We start from the raw sequence: 18037 nt of genomic DNA, 5'->3' as shown, positions 1-18037 counted from the left end.
ACGTGCGACACCAACTTTTCAGATTCTTTTGAATTACAACATGAAAAGTTGGGATAATGTTCTATGAATACACGCAACACATGATTCATTAAACACATAAACATACTAGGTGCATTTGTAAGTCCAAACAACATTACTAACCATTCATACAAACCATGCTTCATCTTAAATGTTGTTTTCCACTCATCACCTTCTTTCATCCTAATCTGATGGTACCCACTTTTCAAGTCAATTTTAGAGAAAATAGAGGATCCATGTAACTCATCTAACATGTCATCAAGTCTAGGAATGGGATGTCTATATTTTACCGTTATGTTGTTGATGGCTCGATAATCAACACACATCCTCCATGTTCCATCAAGGCTTTTCACTCTAATAATCTCACTACGCCTTTTACCTCACAACTTGCTTTCTTTTGGTTCTTTAGGAATGTTCGTTAGTTTCACAGATTTAACACACAATGTCTCGAACAGATTTTAATTGACATAAGATTTTGTAACCATGTTTTAGCTTTATCTTTTAATGAAAAAGGAAAAAGCTTTAATCTGATGGTGTTTATGCTACAATTTAAGTCATTATACATGTTACAAACTTTTTCAAATTCTCTCAAATGCAAGTATGGATTTTCTAGATCTAAGTCATAAAAAGTAGGTAAAAGTTAAATAATGTCTGTCTTAAAATTGAAGTGAGATGTATCAGGAGGGAAAACTATACATGATTGTGCACTTGTTCTTGTTGGATTCATATGGTCTCTCAGTGTTCTAACACGATTATTCTCATTATGAAGTGACTGGTTATCCTCTTCGACCATGTTTTTAGATGAAGATGAAGATTTCCTAGAAAGTCCACCACTTAATGTGCGTGATCAAACTCTCATGCAAGTGTAGAAAGAGAAGAAAAAGAAAAAGGAAAAAAAAAGTTAGATAAGAGAAAAGTGAAAAGAAAAAATAAAATAAAATTTATACAGTAATTTACCTCCCCAGCAACAACGCCAAAAACTTGACACGATCAAAGAGTTGATGTCTTATCCCAAGTGCAGAAGTGTCAAAGTAATAAATAATCAGGCAAGACCGGGGTCGAACCACATGGAGGTCAACAATATATCAAAGAGTTAAAGAGATCTTTAAGATGTGAGATTAATGTGATGATTAAACAATGATAAAAAACAGTTGTCAAGATTAGAGAGTCCACTAATGGTATTAGAAATAAGTATAGTATAAACTCTTTTTATTACTCAATCGGAAACCACACACAAAGGAGGTTCCAATCGAATGATTTATCCTTAATAGTTCATTATAAATTTTTACATGATCATATTAATTATCTTATTTTAGTAACATCATACTTTTAAATATTGTCAGGAATTCATGATGCTAACTTATGTTAACAACAAATCAAGTTCCTCTCATAACAACGATGCCGACCAAAGACTATGAAGGATCAAGCATTTGATGTACCAAGTGTTCTACAACACAAATCTAGATTAATCATTTAACAAGCAATGTATTAAGAATTAGTAAGATCAAAAGATGATACATATTAATAACAAACTTTCTTGGATATAAACATTGAAGTCCATGTTGAGTTTATATTATACATATTCTAACACCATTAGTGAAACCTTTTCACCTTGACATAATTAACTTAGCTAGACATAATGAAGAAGAAGAACATAAATAAACAAGATAAGAACATAATTATGATATAAGTTAACTAAGAGTAGTAAAGGAAATGGAAAGCATAAACAAGAGATTAATGAAAATAAAACTTGAACATTACAAAGAGAGAGCAAGCAAGAAAATAATCTTGATCTGAAAACCAAGATGCCTAAATAAATGGCAAATGCCTCCTTTTATAGGCTAAAATTTGAAACTATTCATTTGGTAATTGATTATTGATGTAGTGGCCAACTATTGATTTAGTGAACTTGGTGGACAGCAACACTCAAGCATTTTGGCTGGATGAAATGACATTGATGCAATCAGAATTTGGCAAAGTGTTCTTCATGAAAGTTGTTGGACATCATCTCCTCTTTCCACCCATAACATTTCAGAGCATTTGGATCACTACAGCTCGAGATATGGCTAAAATATTGAGTAGTGCTTCTGGTGGACGTGGTGGATAGTCCTCAAGCTCTTGTTTGGATAAAATGTCATTGCTAACATCAAAACTTGAGTAGGTGGTCCCCATGAAAGTTGGAATCTATATCATCTTTCCACCAAAAGAAGAATGAGCTCATTTGGACTTCTAGAACCCGAGATATGGATTGAACACTGAACAGTGTCTAGGTTGCAGGACAGATTCAGACTTCTCTTTTGATGCTAAGATTTGAACTTCAAAACGGTAGAATTGAGTCTTAGACCAGCATCTCTTTTATAAGCTTGGCCCTTTCTTTGTCCTTTCACTTTCAATAGTTACTCACATCAATCAATCATTTGAATTGTGAGATATGCTTGCATTTAAATAAGCATTTACCATAAATTAAAGCTATCTTATATTAACAGACTTGTTATTATAAAACATGCTTAAGTTAGGGAATTTAATGATACTTTAAGTGCAATATGATGATATAAAGTCTTAATGAGAATGCACTTTTAAGTACTAATCACTGGTCCACATCACACATCCTTGTAGAAAAAGGATCCTTGCTAAAAAGAAACTCCAAGTCATAAGAAAGTAAATAACAAAATTCGTATAACCTATTCTGACCTATATCGTAAGGCATTCCCGAACTTTGATTAACCTGAACTTTTACCTCAATATATAACAATATTCCGGGAAACTCTAGGTAAAATTTTCAGCTTGATCCAATGGTCGAATTGAGAATTATAATTGTTGCAATAAAACTAGAAAGCATGCACAATTATGCTAGAATCCAAATTTAATTGTTCAACCTTTTTTTGGATTGTATCAGGTTTTTATTAGAAGTTTTGACTAGAAATTCATAAATTAGAGTTTATTCTCACGTGTCTTCTAATTTTAAGGACCGATGTAGTCTTAGTGTGTTCTTTTAAAATAACTTTAACAAGACAATGAATTTTTCATATTATCAGCACGATTAAATTCAAGTTTATTTTTACATGTCTCTTAAATATTGGGACCAATGTAGTCTTAGTTCATTCTTTTAAAATGATTTATATTAAGACAATGAATTTATCATATTATCATCAAATTTAAACTTGTAATTTATCCTACGAGTCTCCTAAAATAGGGACTAACATATGCCTTATAATTTTAAAAATGATTTCAAAGTAAATTAACAAATTTTCCTACAAAATTTTGCTAAAACCAAAAGTTTTGATTGGATTTGGATTATTAAATAAATCTAACAAGTCTTTTATTTTTAAGGATTAAGGATTGATGTTCAATAATAAAAAATATTTTAAATTGATAAGTTTTTTATTTTTTAGTACCGATGTCAAATCTTTATTAAACCTCATGAATGATTTATAAATAAATTAAGAAATTTAATGGAAATTAAAAAGGTATATTTAAAAGAAAAAAACATTTAGTAAAAGGTAACTTTTTATGTGAAAGAAAATAAGGATGATATTAATCTTCCTTTAATGATAATAACTCCTTACTTTGAATTTCTGATAGGATTTATAACTTCATTAACTAACTAGGTGGCGAGTTGATTTTTCAATTATTCCTATTATTTATTTTAGAAAGTCCAATAATCATCATGTAGGGTATATGTGGCACCATGGAATTAATTGAAGCTTATGCAGAGACATGTAGCAGCACACCATGGCAATTAATCCAATGTGCTTCAGCATGAAAGAAACAACACTAAAAAGACAACACAACCCCAAAGTAGAAAGAAGTGGGAGAAGAAGAGACTGAGAGAAGCAGAGAACTTGGAGGAACAGCTTTGATTGAGAGACGGAGAGGTTGATTTAGATTGAGAGATTGAGAGGGTGAGTGGTTATGAACTTTTGTTAGCTTAGGTAGGGAGGGGGGCGGCTGGTTTGCTAATGGTTGTGGTTATGAGCAAATTTTTTTAGTTTATAGGACCCCGGCATTTTAGTAATTTTCAGACCAGTATGGTTCAGTCTTTAAAAACTGCATCCAACCAAACCGAATGTTTTTTAAAGTTTATTTTTACGATTAGGTTTTTTCATTATTTTTTTTTCGGTTTAATAAAAATAAGAAAAGAGTTAAAACGGTAAAAAGCGAGTCAACCATCTATCCATGGTTTGGCGTCTGAGAATGCAGAGAGTCTAATAATAATAAAAATAATGTTCATCAACGCCAAACACAAATAGACTCCCTTTTCCTTGCTCGATCTATTCGCATTCCAAAATCCCAAAAGGTGAACATAACCACCCTGCCTGCCTGGGGCCTGAGCTCATATTTCTGGTCTTTCAATATTTCATCCATCCATCTTTAAGCCGAAAAATTGATTTCTTTCTTTCTTTCTTTGATTGAGTTTGTTTTGATGGGACTTTGTTGGAGCAATCGAATCAAGTCTTATACTTGTTCTAATACGGGTACCTACCTACCTTTCTTTTCTTTCCTTTGTTTTTTCTAGTACGTAGTATATCTTATTCAATGCTTGATCTGGATTTATTTCTCTTTCTCTTTCCTTTTTTTCTGTTATTTGTGTGTATTATCTTCATTTAGCAAGTGCATATGTATATATTCACAGTCAAAATGGGTTTTTGACATTCAAGTTCAATCTTCAAAGCTTTTTTTTTTGTTCTTTCTTTAGCATTTGTTTTCCAAATAAACTTGTATAACTTGTTTAGATAAGTTATATTCCATGAATAGTTATAACAATTTGTCAAATGTTCTGTTAAAAAAAATAAACAATTACCATGGGATGGATATTAACAAATATAATATTAAAAATGCTTTGTTAAAAACATGTTAATTCTTCATTGCCTCTACTTGTTATATTCCTGGTGAACTTAAAAATGGTTTATCACAATTTTAGCAATTCAGTGTAGAACATGTTTTATTTATTTATTTTTTTGTCTGAAGGTTTGAGTTCAAAATGCGGAAGCAGAAATGGGAAAACTTTGAGTAGTTCTAGTAGCAAAGTGTCGATAGTTTCTGTACCCCAAACACCTCGGAGTGAGGGTGAAATCTTGCAGTCTTCGAATTTAAAGATCTTTACCTTCGGTGAGCTGAAGACTGCCACTAGAAATTTCCGACCAGACAGTGTATTAGGAGAAGGTGGTTTTGGGTCAGTTTTTAAAGGGTGGGTTGATGAACACTCACTTGCAGCTACCAGACCAGGCACCGGTATGGTGATTGCTGTGAAGAGGCTAAACCAAGAAGGGTTCCAGGGTCACAGGGAATGGCTGGTCAGTGATATATTTTCGTCTCTTAACTTCTTACTAGTTTTTGGTGATCAGTTTTTTTTTATCATTCCTTAGATATTTGTAGGATATTTATGCCTATAGGCCATAGATTTTTATGGTAGAAAGATAGGTCTCCAGTTGCCCATTTTGGTTATTTGATGATATTGGTGAAGCCAGCGTTAATTGTTCTGCAGTTTTGATAGTATAAGAATCCTATCCTCGTGCCTGATGTCCATTTTAATATTTTGTGAAATAGTGCCTTTTACTTACCTGAAATGTTTGAAAACGCTGCTGTGAGCAAAAAATTGACTCATGTCGTGCCTTTGGACATGTAGGCAGAAATCAACTATCTTGGGCAATTCCAACACCCTAATCTTGTTAAGTTGATTGGTTACTGCTTAGAGGATGACCATCGTCTTCTGGTTTATGAATTCATGCCCCGTGGCAGCATGGAAAACCATTTATTCAGGAGTGAGTTACTCATGTTCTTTTATTAACAGGCTTTTTTGGTGTCTCTTATTTGTGAAGAGCACCATAATCCCATACCCACTGCACCCTGTTTGTTATATGTTGTTGAATTATTAAATATATTGCAAAACAGGAGGGTCTCACTTCCAGCCACTTTCCTGGAACATTCGAATGAAAGTTGCACTTGGTGCTGCAAGGGGGCTTGCCTTTCTTCACAGTGCTGACGCAAAAGTCATATATCGTGACTTCAAGACGTCTAACATCCTACTTGATTCGGTATGTACCTGACTAGCATCTTCTTATAATTTCTCTCTTATCTTTTCTTATATACATATATATCTTACGGTAATGTAGCTGAATCTGTGGAGACTTGGGCTTCATTCGGACTCAGATTTTGAGCTGCCTCTTTTGCTCTATATTTGCAGAACTACAATGCAAAGCTTTCTGATTTCGGTTTAGCCAGGGATGGACCAACTGGCGATAATAGTCATGTATCTACTAGGGTGATGGGAACCCATGGATATGCAGCACCAGAGTATTTAGCCACAGGTACTATTTTCTGTTTGTGGCTTCTTATGCACAACCCTTGATTCTTATGAACCTGATTGGCTTGTCAATTGCATCAATTTACTGTACTTATTTGTATCTTTTATATATGCACTCGTTTCATTTTTTAAAGCAAGCAATCCTGTATTCTGGCACTGCTGATTCTATCTCTTTGTTCTGCGGCACTTCTTCTGCTATTATGATACAGCAGAAATATCTTCTTCTTTATTTTCTTATCATTAATTGCATTTTTTTTTTTAATTGAGGTCATTTGACTCCAAAGAGCGATGTATACAGCTTTGGAGTTGTACTTCTGGAAATGTTATCTGGTCGACGGGCTATAGACAAGAACCGGCCATCTGGTCAGCACAACCTGGTGGAATGGGCCAAACCTTACCTGACAAACAAGCGTAGAGTTTTCCGTGTTCTGGATACACGTCTTGAAGGCCAGTATGTACCCAGTCGGGCTCAAAAGCTTTCTAACCTTGCACTTCAATGCTTAGCTGTGGAACCGAAGTTCAGGCCAAATATGGATGAGGTGGTAATGGTGTTAGAGCAGCTTCAAGAACAAGTAAAGGACATACCAAAAATTTCCCATAAAGAGCACAATTTAAAAGTTCGTGGGGGTGCCAATGGTGGACAGATTGCTTATCCCAGGCCTTCGGCATCCCCACTTTATGCATAAGAGAGTAAAATTTTTGAAGTTGTTAATATGCTGTCGTTTTAGAGTGTGAACAGGTTTTCTTGAGTTGAGGCATGTGTGCTAAAACCATGCTTGTTCAAGGAGTGTACAGATTTGTTTTGCTTTTTGCGTAAAGTATTTAAGGTTCCATGCATTGTCTTTTGGCGAACAGAAGTCAGAATCATGGAATCCACATAGATTTGGATGATGCTGCGATATTGTTATACCTGCAAGCAGCTGCAGAAATGCCGAGTTCATGAAAAATATGGTTGAGCTTATTTCTGTATTCCATTTATTGCTTTAGAATTAGGGCGAGCATGTTATTGGAGATTGGATTTTATGACTCGGACGTCGGAACAAATGGGATGCAGGAACCATTTTAATTATCTTGAGATTTCCTGGCAAAAGCGAAATTTGTCCTTTTTTTTTTTATTCATTTAAAATCCTCAATCAAATAGTCTAATGAAGAATCTCTTATGTTAACATTATTGATTGGAATGTGAAAATTTTAATAATGAAATCTCGACGAACATTTCAAAATATTTTAAACGTTAAATAAAGATATCATTTGATCTTCCTGCGCTTACATAACCAATCTTCCGTTGTCTTCCAAGCACACGGTATAGTAAAAAAATGGGAGACCAAAGAGTTGGTTTCTAGTTTGATGTAATATGGTGCAACAAGTTTATGAGTAATTTGTCCATGTTCCTCATGAGATTTCAACTCGGATTATCACCAGACCTATGTATCTCACAAGGTAAGAATTTGACACTCGAAACAAAACTTTTGTTAGTACAGATTACAACTCCACTTGGATCCTACCGCGTCTCTTTTCTTGCCAAATTCAATGATGTGGGTTGTAATGCCTTTTTAAATCCGGCTGTCCGCCTTGACCTGGCTTCTTAGGTTTCTCTGGATGCTCACAGCTTTCCAGGAAGCCAACTTCTTTCCACAGATTGGGCAAGGGGCGTCTTAGGTTTCTCTGGATGCTCACAGCTTTCCAGGAAGCCAACTTCTTTCCACAGATTGGGCAAGGGGCGGACCAAGTAATGGTGGGTAAGTAAATAATACTTGAAAATAGGAAAACAAGAAAATTTAACTTCTCTTATTCAGAAATTCTGAGTATTTGTAGTTATACTTACAAACGTAATGAATTTCCAGGAAATTGGGAGGAGAGAGCAAGGTAATTTATTCTAACCATATTCCATTTTTTTTTTAGTATGCAAAGTTACCATTCTATATTTACCGAAACTTGATTTGTATTCTATTTCATTCAAAGATTTCTTTCACACAGGACACAGAGTATGAGAAAATAAACATATTGCGAAAATAAAATTTCCTTTTCCTTTTTCTCTTGATGAGTGGCCAATGTAAACGATAGACAAACGTATTAAGAAATATACATTTCTTTCTCCATGTTTTCTCAATCAATCACGGGATCTTCAGAGACTGTAATGGTATCTTGTTACTTGGAACATGAACAAGATGCATGTTTTCAAAATAATCTGAAGACATCATCTCACAGCATAGGGATAATGCTAACAAGGTTTATATGTGCTTCGCAATTCCGTTCCAATTCAGATTCAGATCGAAGGAGATCTCACGTTTTCAAAATGTGGTTATCAGACCGCCAATTCCTAAGCAAATTATTGCAACCCAAAACAGGGTTTCAAAGCAAGGGGAGTGATGCAAAAGACCAAATATTACCAAAGGATAAATTAGAGGTACCAATTGGGTCTCTTATAAGATTTGAAATTAAGAGGATCCAAAAAAATTTGATTGAGATGATTTTGACCATTTGAGTTAACAAGTAGCAAATATATCAAACTAGATCCATGTATATTGTTTGGGCTATATTTGAAGCTACAAGAGGAATTTTGTTTCAATTCTAGTGGGTTGGAAACTAAATGATGCAAACCTCTTGATCACATAGTTAAGCAACTCTCAACGAAGTAAACAACAATCCGAAAAGTTAAAAATCAAGTTTGATAGAACCTTGACCTAGAGGTAACCCTGTACCTAAAAACCAAAGGTATTGAAAAAAGACTTGGACCTAGAAATAACCTTGTATCTAAGAATCCTGAGTATGCGAATGACATCTCGAAGACAGTTAATCTTTGATAAGTCAATGCATGATCTTTGTCCCTGCAAAGAAAAGTTGTTTTACCACAAATAAACAAAAGAAAAAAAAATGGATAAGGTAAGTATATTAACCAAAAAGAAACAAAATAACAGCAAAGGGGCAAACCCCACATAGCTCAGAGGGGTGGACAAAACCCCACCTAACCTAAAGCAACAAACAAGAAAACAAGGGCATACCTCGGAGAGAGGCTAAGAGGACATGTCTTCCAAACCTAAACAAAAAAAAAAATCAACAAGAAATAAAAATATCATCAGAAGATCCCTATGAAATATGAAGCCATCTATTAGTATCTAAAAAGGGCATATTAAGAAGAAGATTAACTTTAGAAACAATAAAATGAACTATATCGCTATAAACAATCGAATTGTTGCGAAGAGCCTCACCATGGAGTCGAGCATTCTTCTCTCTCTTAATGTAGTCAACTGCAACAACTAACATCAATCTAGTTATCAAAGATTTAAGAGAGCTACCTCCACCCAAAAAAGAGAGCCATGAAATGATATTGATCCAAGATCAACACCTAAAAGGAATGAGGCATTTAGAAAAAAGATCATAGCAAATGCAATGAGAGAACGTGTGATGTGGACCAGCCTAGAAACACCAGCAATGACCCATTATATATATCAAATGGTCCAATGACTCGGTCCACGACAAAGGAATTGAAAGAGGCATTGAATGCATTGGTTTTGAACGTTTCAACCAAGTCAGAATTGAAAGGTCCATAAGAGTATAAAGAGGAGACCCTAGTACATCTTATCCATGTGCAAGAGGGGTCCAATACAACTTTATCTGGGCCATGAGGACAACAAAGGAAACAAAAGAATCCTACGACAGCTTGGAAACAACATGGGTGGCCACCTTTTCCTTTTGTTTCTAGGATTAAGGGGCTGCTTGGAAGGCTATAAATAAGTTTTGAATCAGTTCTGTAATATTTTACTTCCTTCTCTTCTTCTCATGGCAGAACATGGATTTAATATCATGGGCTTTATTTTATTTTGTTAGCTACAACCCAAGGTTTGTTTGGGCTTAATTAATAATTTGTTTTCAGTTAGGATCCAAGGCTTGTTTGGATTAAGTTATAGGCTTTTCAGTTTAGGGTTTTGGGTCAGTTTTGAGTGGACCACATATAAGTCCACATAAGGGGTCCATTAGGGTTTTTTTTAAGAACTATTTAAACTCATATAAGCCAAAATTTCAGCAGCTTTGATGATTATAACTTCTGAAGTTTTCAGTTTTACACGTGTGAGAGTGATTCTTGCATTTTTCAGTTCTTTTTTTTTTTTTGAACAAACTGAATTTGACTTATCGAAGATTAACTGGCTTCGTGGCGTCATTCTACTCATTCTAATAGTGTTAGTGCCTTGGAACAAGTTTTCATTGTGTCACACTCCTATCAAACCTATTTCGGCTTTCAGGGATCAGATCTCAATCTTGATTGTGGGTTGCATGACCATGTGATAACGAAGTTCGCATCAATTAGTATCAGAGCTAGGCTCTGAAACAAGGTCATATTCTTCTGTTATTTTTGTTTTTTTTTAGTGTTCCTTTAAGTTTTCCAGTGTTTGCGTTCATCTTCTTGTTCTTTGTGTCCGCGTCATCTAAGCAAAAACAAAAAAAAAAGGGTTATATTTCATCTTATTACTTCATATTATGTCTATTGGGGGAAAAATCACATCATATATCCAATTTGAACTTATTTTGATATCGGTTGCTTGAGGTTTTAATTCGAAATTCAATTCTACCGCAGAAACACTACTCTTAGTGAACCATAAGAAAATTACCTTAGAATAAATTATAACTTCATATTATGTCTATTGGGGGTGATATAGCAACATATATAAAATTTGGGCTTATTTAGATATCGTTTGCTTGAGGTTTTCATTTGAGATTCAATTCTGCCGCAAAAACACTACTCTTAGTAAACCATAAGCAAACCACCTTAGAATCAATTGAAACTTAATATTATGTGTATTGGGGATGATATCAAAATTCGTACAGCCTCTGTTGACCTGTATTGAGATGCCTTCCCGAGCTCCGATTGACCTAAAAGTTTAACCCTAGGTAGGAAAACATGTCAGAAGACTCCACGTAAAATTTCAGCCCGATCCAATGGTCGGATTGAGAATTATGACTGTTGCCATAAAACTGGATAATTGCACTTTTTACATCAAAATCCGAATTTGACCTTACTTTGATCATATCAGATTGTGAAGGCATGCCACCATTGGAGGATAGTGATGGGATGAGTTAGCATTACCGGTTGAGGAGTTCTTGGTTATAAGGCGAACACTTCAGGTTCAGGTCAAGGAAGATGAGACTAATCAACAAAGGGAGAACATCTTTCATACTCGTTGTTATGTCCAAAGCAAGGTGTGTGGTTTAATTATAGATAGTGGAAGTTGTGTTAATGTTTGTAGTACCACCCTTGTTAGTAAACTGAATTTGTGTACTGTTAAGCGTGCTAAACCATATAGATTGCAATGGCTGAATGATAGTGGTGAAGTGAAAGTGACTAAACAGGTTGTGGTTCCATTTTCAATTGGGAAATATGTTGATGAAGTTCTGTGTGACGTGGTACCAATGCAAGCAAGTCACATCTTGGTGGGGAGACCATGGCAATATGATAGGAAGGCAATTCATGATGGGGTTAAAAATATGTATACCACTGTAAAAGATGGTGAAACCATCACTCTTTTATCTCTTACACCCAAACAGGTGTATGATGATCAAATAAAGCTAAAGAGTGAGCATGAGGCAATGGGGAGAGGAAATCAAGGTGAGGAACAAGGGGAGAGAAGACCATCAGATTGAGCTAGAACCCAAAACCACTACAACCCATTCGGCCACCCATCCAAACACAAACAAATATTCAGCCAACACTCCAAACAAATCAGACCATTCGACCACTACTCAAAAACACGCAAACCTAGCCGTGAGTGGAGGTAAGACAAGAGGAGTGAAGAAAGTCAGGAAGGGTGATGAGAATTGCGTGGAAAAACTAAAGAAACAGCCCAATTTTTATGCTAGAGAGGGTGAGGTCAAATCTACATTTTTCACTAACAAGCCAATGATTTTACTTGTGTACAAGGAGGGTTACTTTAATACTAATGATCTTGATCATATTGTGCCTAGTGTTGCTATTTCTTTATTGCAGGAGTTTGATGATGTGTTCTCCGACAATACTCGTAGCAGATTACCACCATTGAGGGGGATAGAGCATCATATTGATTTCATACCCGGAGCTTCAATTCCTAACCGACCAGCCTATAAAAGCAATCCCAAGGAGATAAAGGAGCTTCAAAGGCAAGTTGATGAGCTGATGGAAAAAGGATACATTCGTGAGAGTATGAGCTCGTGTGATGTACATCCATGTTCCACTTGTGCCTAAGAAGGATGGAACATGGAGGGTGTATGTTGATTGCTGAGCCATCAACAACATAACGGTAAAGTATAGACACCCCATACCTAGGCTTGATGAGATGTTAGATGAGTTACATGGATCCTGTATTTTCTCTAAAATTGACTTGAAAAGTGGGTACTATCAGATTAGGATGAAATAAGGTGATGAGTGGAATACAACATTTAAGATGAAGCATGGTTTGTATGAATGGTTACTAATGCTGTTTGGACTTACAAATGCACCTAGTACGTTTATGCTTTTAATGAATCATGTGTTGCGTGCATTCATAGGCAAGTTTGTGGTTGTGTATTTTGATGACATTCTGATCTATAGCAAGAACTTAATTGAGCATCTTGATCATTTGCGTAATGTACTTAGTGTGTTGCGTAGTGAGAAATTATACGCTAATCTTAAAAAGTGTGCCTTTTGCATGGAGGAAAATGTGTTTCTTGGCTATGTTGTAACTGCACAGGGTATCAAGATGGATGAGGAGAAAGTGAAGGCCATTCAGGATTGGCCTACACCCAAATCGGTAAGTGAGGCAAGGAATTTTCATGGGTTAGCTAGTTTTTACAGGTGTTTTGTGAAAGATTTCAGTATAATAGCTGCACCCTTGAATGAAATTGTTAAAAAGTCAGTTAGGTTTAAATGAGGAGAGGAACAAGAATTGGCTTTTGTTCTTTTGAAAGAGAAATTATGTTCTGCACCTGTTTTGGCTTTACTTGACTTTACGAAAGCATTTGAAATAGAATGTGATGCGTTTGGAATTGGAATAGGTGCTGTTTTGATGCAGGATGAAGATCTATTGCGTATTTCAGTGAGAAGTTAAGTGGAGCGACCTTGAACTATCCCACTTACGACAAAGAACTCTATGCATTGGTAAGAGCACTTGAGACATGGCAGCATTACTTGTGGCCAAAAGAGTTCATAATCCATTCGGATCATGAGTTCTTGAAACATCTGAAAGGACAAGGTAATTGAATAGGAGACATGCAAAATGGGTTGAATTCATTGAAACCTTTCCTTACATAATCAAGTATAAGCAAGGCAAAGAGAACATTACCCCAACTTTTACGTGCTGTAATTCAAAAGAATTTGAAAAGTTGGGAAGAATGTTTGCCTTTTGTTGAGTTTGCTTATAATAGAACTGTGCATTCGACCACTGGTTTTTCTCCTTTTGAAATTGTTTATGGTTTTAATCCACTAACTTCTATGGACTTAATTCCCTTACCTTTTGAAGAAAGGGTAAGTTTAGATGGTGAAAAGAAGGCAAAGATGGTGAGACAACTCCATGAGAGAGTTCAACTACAAATAGAGAAAAAGAACAGACTTTACGTTTCTAAAGCAAATAAGGGACGTAAACTAGTTGTTTTCCAACCCGGTGATTGGATTTGGGTACATATGCGTCAGGAATGATTTCCTAACCAAAGGAAATCAAAGTTAGAGCCTCGTGGTGATGGTCCATTTCAGGTTTTAGAGAGAATCAATGACAACGCATACAAAATTGACCTTCCAGGTGAGTATGGTGTTAGTGCTACCTTTAATGTTGCTGATCTTACGTTGTTTGACATAAATTTTGATTCGAGGAGAGAGTGGATGATGTGGACCAGCCTAAAAACAACAGCAAGGACCCATTACATGTATCAAATGGTCAAACACCAACATTGATAGAGGCATTGAATGCATTGGTTTTGAACGTTTCAACCAAGTCAGAATTGAAAAGTCAATTAGAGTACCAAGAGGAGACCCTAGTACATCTTATCCATGTGCAAGAGTGGTCCAATATAACCTTATTTGGGCCATAAGGTGAGGACAACAAAGAAAACAAAAGAATCCTACTACAACTTGGAAACAACATGGGTGGCGACCTTTTCCTTTTGTTTCTAGGATTAAGGGGCTGCACGGAAGGCTATAAATAAACCTTGAATCAATTCTGCAATATTTTACTTCCTTCTCTTCTTCTCATGGCAGAACATGGATTTAATATTAGGGACTTTATTTTATTTTGTTAGCTACAGCCCAAGGCTTGGTTGGGCTTAATTAATACTTTGTTTTCAGTTAGAATCCAAGACTTGTTTGGATTAAGTTATAGGCTTTTAAGTTTAGGGTTTTGGGTCAGTTTTGAGTGGACCTCATATAAGTCCACATAAGGGGTCCATTATGGTTAAATTTTCAAGAACTATTTAAACTCATGTAAGGCAAAATTTCAGCAGCTTTGATGATTATAACTTCTGAATTTTTCAGTTTTACACGTGTGAGAGTGATTCTTGCATTCTTCAGTTCTTGAACGAACTGAATTTTACTTATCGAAGATTAACTGGCTTCTTGGCGTCATTATACTCATTCCAATAGTGTTGGTGCCTTGGAACAAGTTTTCATTATGTCACACTCCTATCAGGTCTATTTCGGCTTTCCGGGATCATGAGGTTCGCATCAACATGCAATCAAAAAATAAGTGACCAGCATCTTCCTTACCACTCCTACATAAAAGGCACTGATTAACCTAAATGGAACCGCTGGACATGAGCTTATCTTGAGTCAAAAGGGCCTCATGAATAGCAAGCCATAAAATGAAAGAGAATCATGGGATAAGATGTTTATGCCATACAAGCTCCCACTACTCCATTTTGTTCTGTGACGGACGAATAGAATTCCAAACACTAAGAATGGAGAGAATACCTCCAGGAGTATCCTTCCAACAAACAATATCAGACTTCCTATCATCCGGGTGAAATAGTTTTGTCCCTAGAAACCTCTACCAAGGGACCCCAAGGATGCGAATTATCAAACCATAGAGAAGTGGAACAACCATCACCTACACAAAAGCATATAAACCTACAAACAAGACTGCGAAAACCAAGAATCTTCCTCCAACTCCAAGAACAGTTCCTAGGACAAATCCTACCTCGCAACAAGTACAAATGTATCCAAGATGACCAAATTGAATGAACCAATCTAGCGTATATAGCCCCATAAGTGTTTAACCATAACAGCTTGATTCCAAACCTCTAGATTTTTAACACTTAAGCCCTTACCTTTTTTGGTAAGAAAATCTTATCCTAAGCAACTTTAGCACCACTTGAAGCAATATTACTACTATTCCATAAAAAAGGATCTCAACAAAGAAATGATTTTCACAATAACAACCTTCAAAAGAATGAATAGAGAAGAAAATGGATTTGATAAGTTGAAGTCTACTCGTATATTTTCGATTCATACAAATCTTAGCCTTATCCATAATATTATCCATAAGGATGAAACAATCAGGAGATGTGAGTTTTGTACTAATAAGAGGAACACCATGGTACTTGAGAGCAACTTCCTTTCTTTATAACCGAGAACATTAAGAAGCTGCATATAGTATCAGGCTAAACACCACATAAGAATATATTACTCTTGTCATGGTTAGGAGACAAACCAGACAAAAGCCAGAATTGATCAAGACATACTTAATTAAGAAAACAGTACCCAACTCAACTTGTAAAAAATCATCAACAAAACAATCATCAATCATGAGAAACTTTCATAGCAAGAACAAATAGGTAAGACGACATAGGATCTCTGATGCGATCTAAGCAATACCAAAGGATATTGTCCACAAGGATGAAACAATCAGGAGATGTGAGTTTTGTACTAATAAGAGGAACACCAAGGTACTTGAGAGGCAACTTCCTTTCTTTATAACCAAGAACATTAAGAAGCTGCATATAGTATCAGGCTAAACACCACATAAGAACATATTACTCTTGTCATGGTTAGGAGACAAACCAGACAAAAGCCAGAATTGATCAAGATTATGCTTAATTAAGAAAAACGTACCCAACTCAACTCGGTAAAAAATCATCAACAAAACACGAGTAAGATGCTCCTTCTCATGAAGCCAATGAAGTATAAAGTCATTTTCTCCAACCATCCTACTCATCAAACATGAGAAAACTTTCATAGCAAGAACAAATAAGATGACGTAGGATCTCTCATGCGATCCAAGGAACACCAAAGGATCCATTGAAGGTTCCAGTTGATCTAATGACAAGGCTTAGGGCTAAGAGGTTGAGAGAGGCTTTCAATGGACTTCTTTGAGATACATAGGCTAGAGGATAATAAATAATGAAGAGCAAGCCTTGATTAATCTGATTCATGTTCAAGAGGGGCTTGTTGGTGGAACCAAGGCACACAAGTATTGGGATAAGAAGACTCAAATCAGACAGTTTGACCTTTCACTATTGTTTTGATCATATTTGGAGCTACAAGTTGAATTGTGATGTGGTTCCAGTCGGGCCGGAAACTACTTCCATATCTTTCATATATGACACGCCTTCTAATTCGTTAAGACAAGAGAACCATTCGTTTGAAATGGGCTTTGATGCTGCCAGCAGATTACGAAAAAAAACCAACCTTGTCTTATTTTAATTAGTTGGGCTATTGATTTATCTTTGTTTTGTGCGACAACACTTGTTTAAATTTCAGACTTGTTTATTTTATTTATTTATTTTAATAGTTTGGGCTAGTTTTAGCTTGGTTTAAGTATTACTTAAATTGGGTTTATGTGTGACCCATTAGGAAAACTAGAGTTACTTAGCTTTCTAGTATAAATACTCTTTGTAAAGAATATTTCAAAAAAAAAAGTTTTTGCATAATAAAAAAATATTTCTTATCTTGGTTCTTGATTGAACTTCAACTCTTCAAAGAATTGACTAATCTTTGCTAGTAATTTTATACTTCTTTTGATCATCTCTAGGTGTAAGCGTTGTGATTGGGTGGTTTATAGTCTTGTTACCTAAGAGAAAGTCTTTCATTATGATAAGCTCAATTTCATACTCAAACTTGAATTAGATAGATCTTGGGTTCACGAATTCCATTAAGTTCCGCTAGGGTTCGCATCAATCTCTTTGCCCTAACCTTCTACCACCAGTAAAGAAACTATGAAGCTATCTAATGATAGAGACTATATATTCAGCTATCCAGTTAACCATACAAGATCGAAAACCAAACATACAAAGAACAATCAATAAGAAGTCCTATCTAATTGAATCACAAGCTTTCATCAAGTCCACCTTCAAGGAACACTGAGGACCCCCTCTTTGATGATAATTATAAAGAAGCTCTTGGAATACTAAGATGTTGTCATTGATATTTTGCCCCTCTACAAGGTGTCTGGAATGCCAACCAAATCCAAAACCACACTTTTAACTCTATTAGCAATAATCTTGGCAATGTATTTTGCAAATGGTATTACAACAAGAAATAGACCCAAAATCCTTAACCCTTGAAGGGTTAGGAACCTTAGGAATTAAAGTTATTGTATTAGCATTCACTTGCTTGAGAAACCAACTAGACTTGAAGAACGACTAAACAACATTAATAGTGTTTCGACCAATAATACTCCAAGCTTTCTTAAAGAAACCAATACGAAACCCATCTAGACTGGGAGCCTTTTTATCCTCAAGAGAGAAAAGGACCTTCTGAATTTCATCATCATTAATCAGAGT

At 35.5% G+C, this 18037-nt stretch overlaps 1 protein-coding gene across 2 annotated transcripts; it reads left to right on the top strand.

Moving 5' to 3' along the window:
* Window positions 1–4184: 4184 nt before the first annotated feature.
* Window positions 4185–7283, top strand: LOC7487449 (receptor-like cytoplasmic kinase 176). 2 transcript variants are annotated; one of them, XM_052447732.1, is made up of 6 exons: window positions 4185–4493; window positions 4987–5312; window positions 5645–5780; window positions 5911–6053; window positions 6203–6326; window positions 6621–7283. In XM_052447732.1, the coding sequence occupies exons 1-6, from the start codon at window positions 4442–4444 to the stop codon at window positions 6665–6667; spliced, it is 828 nt and encodes a 275-aa protein (XP_052303692.1). In that variant the 5' UTR covers window positions 4185–4441; the 3' UTR covers window positions 6668–7283. The 2 variants fall into 2 exon arrangements, with proteins under 2 accessions (XP_052303692.1, XP_024443011.1); XM_024587243.2 differs by having other exon boundaries at window positions 4189–4493; window positions 6590–7283.
* Window positions 7284–18037: the final 10754 nt, after the last annotated feature.

This window comes from Populus trichocarpa, chromosome 16, assembly GCF_000002775.5.
Source record: "Populus trichocarpa isolate Nisqually-1 chromosome 16, P.trichocarpa_v4.1, whole genome shotgun sequence".
NCBI classification, from domain to species: Eukaryota; Viridiplantae; Streptophyta; class Magnoliopsida; order Malpighiales; family Salicaceae; genus Populus; species Populus trichocarpa.
Note: the sequence above shows the minus strand (reverse complement) of the source record. Positions and strands in the feature narration are given on the sequence as shown.

Coding starts and splice junctions, on each gene's coding strand:
- LOC7487449 (XM_024587243.2), top strand. CDS start 4,442: ATGGGACTTTGTTGGAGCAATCGAATCAAGTCTTATACTTGTTCTAAT. Junction 5,781..5,910: donor GGAAAACCATTTATTCAGGA/GTGAGTTACTCA, acceptor ATTGCAAAACAG/GAGGGTCTCACTTCCAGCCA. Junction 6,327..6,589: donor ACCAGAGTATTTAGCCACAG/GTACTATTTTCT, acceptor TTTTTAATTGAG/GTCATTTGACTCCAAAGAGC.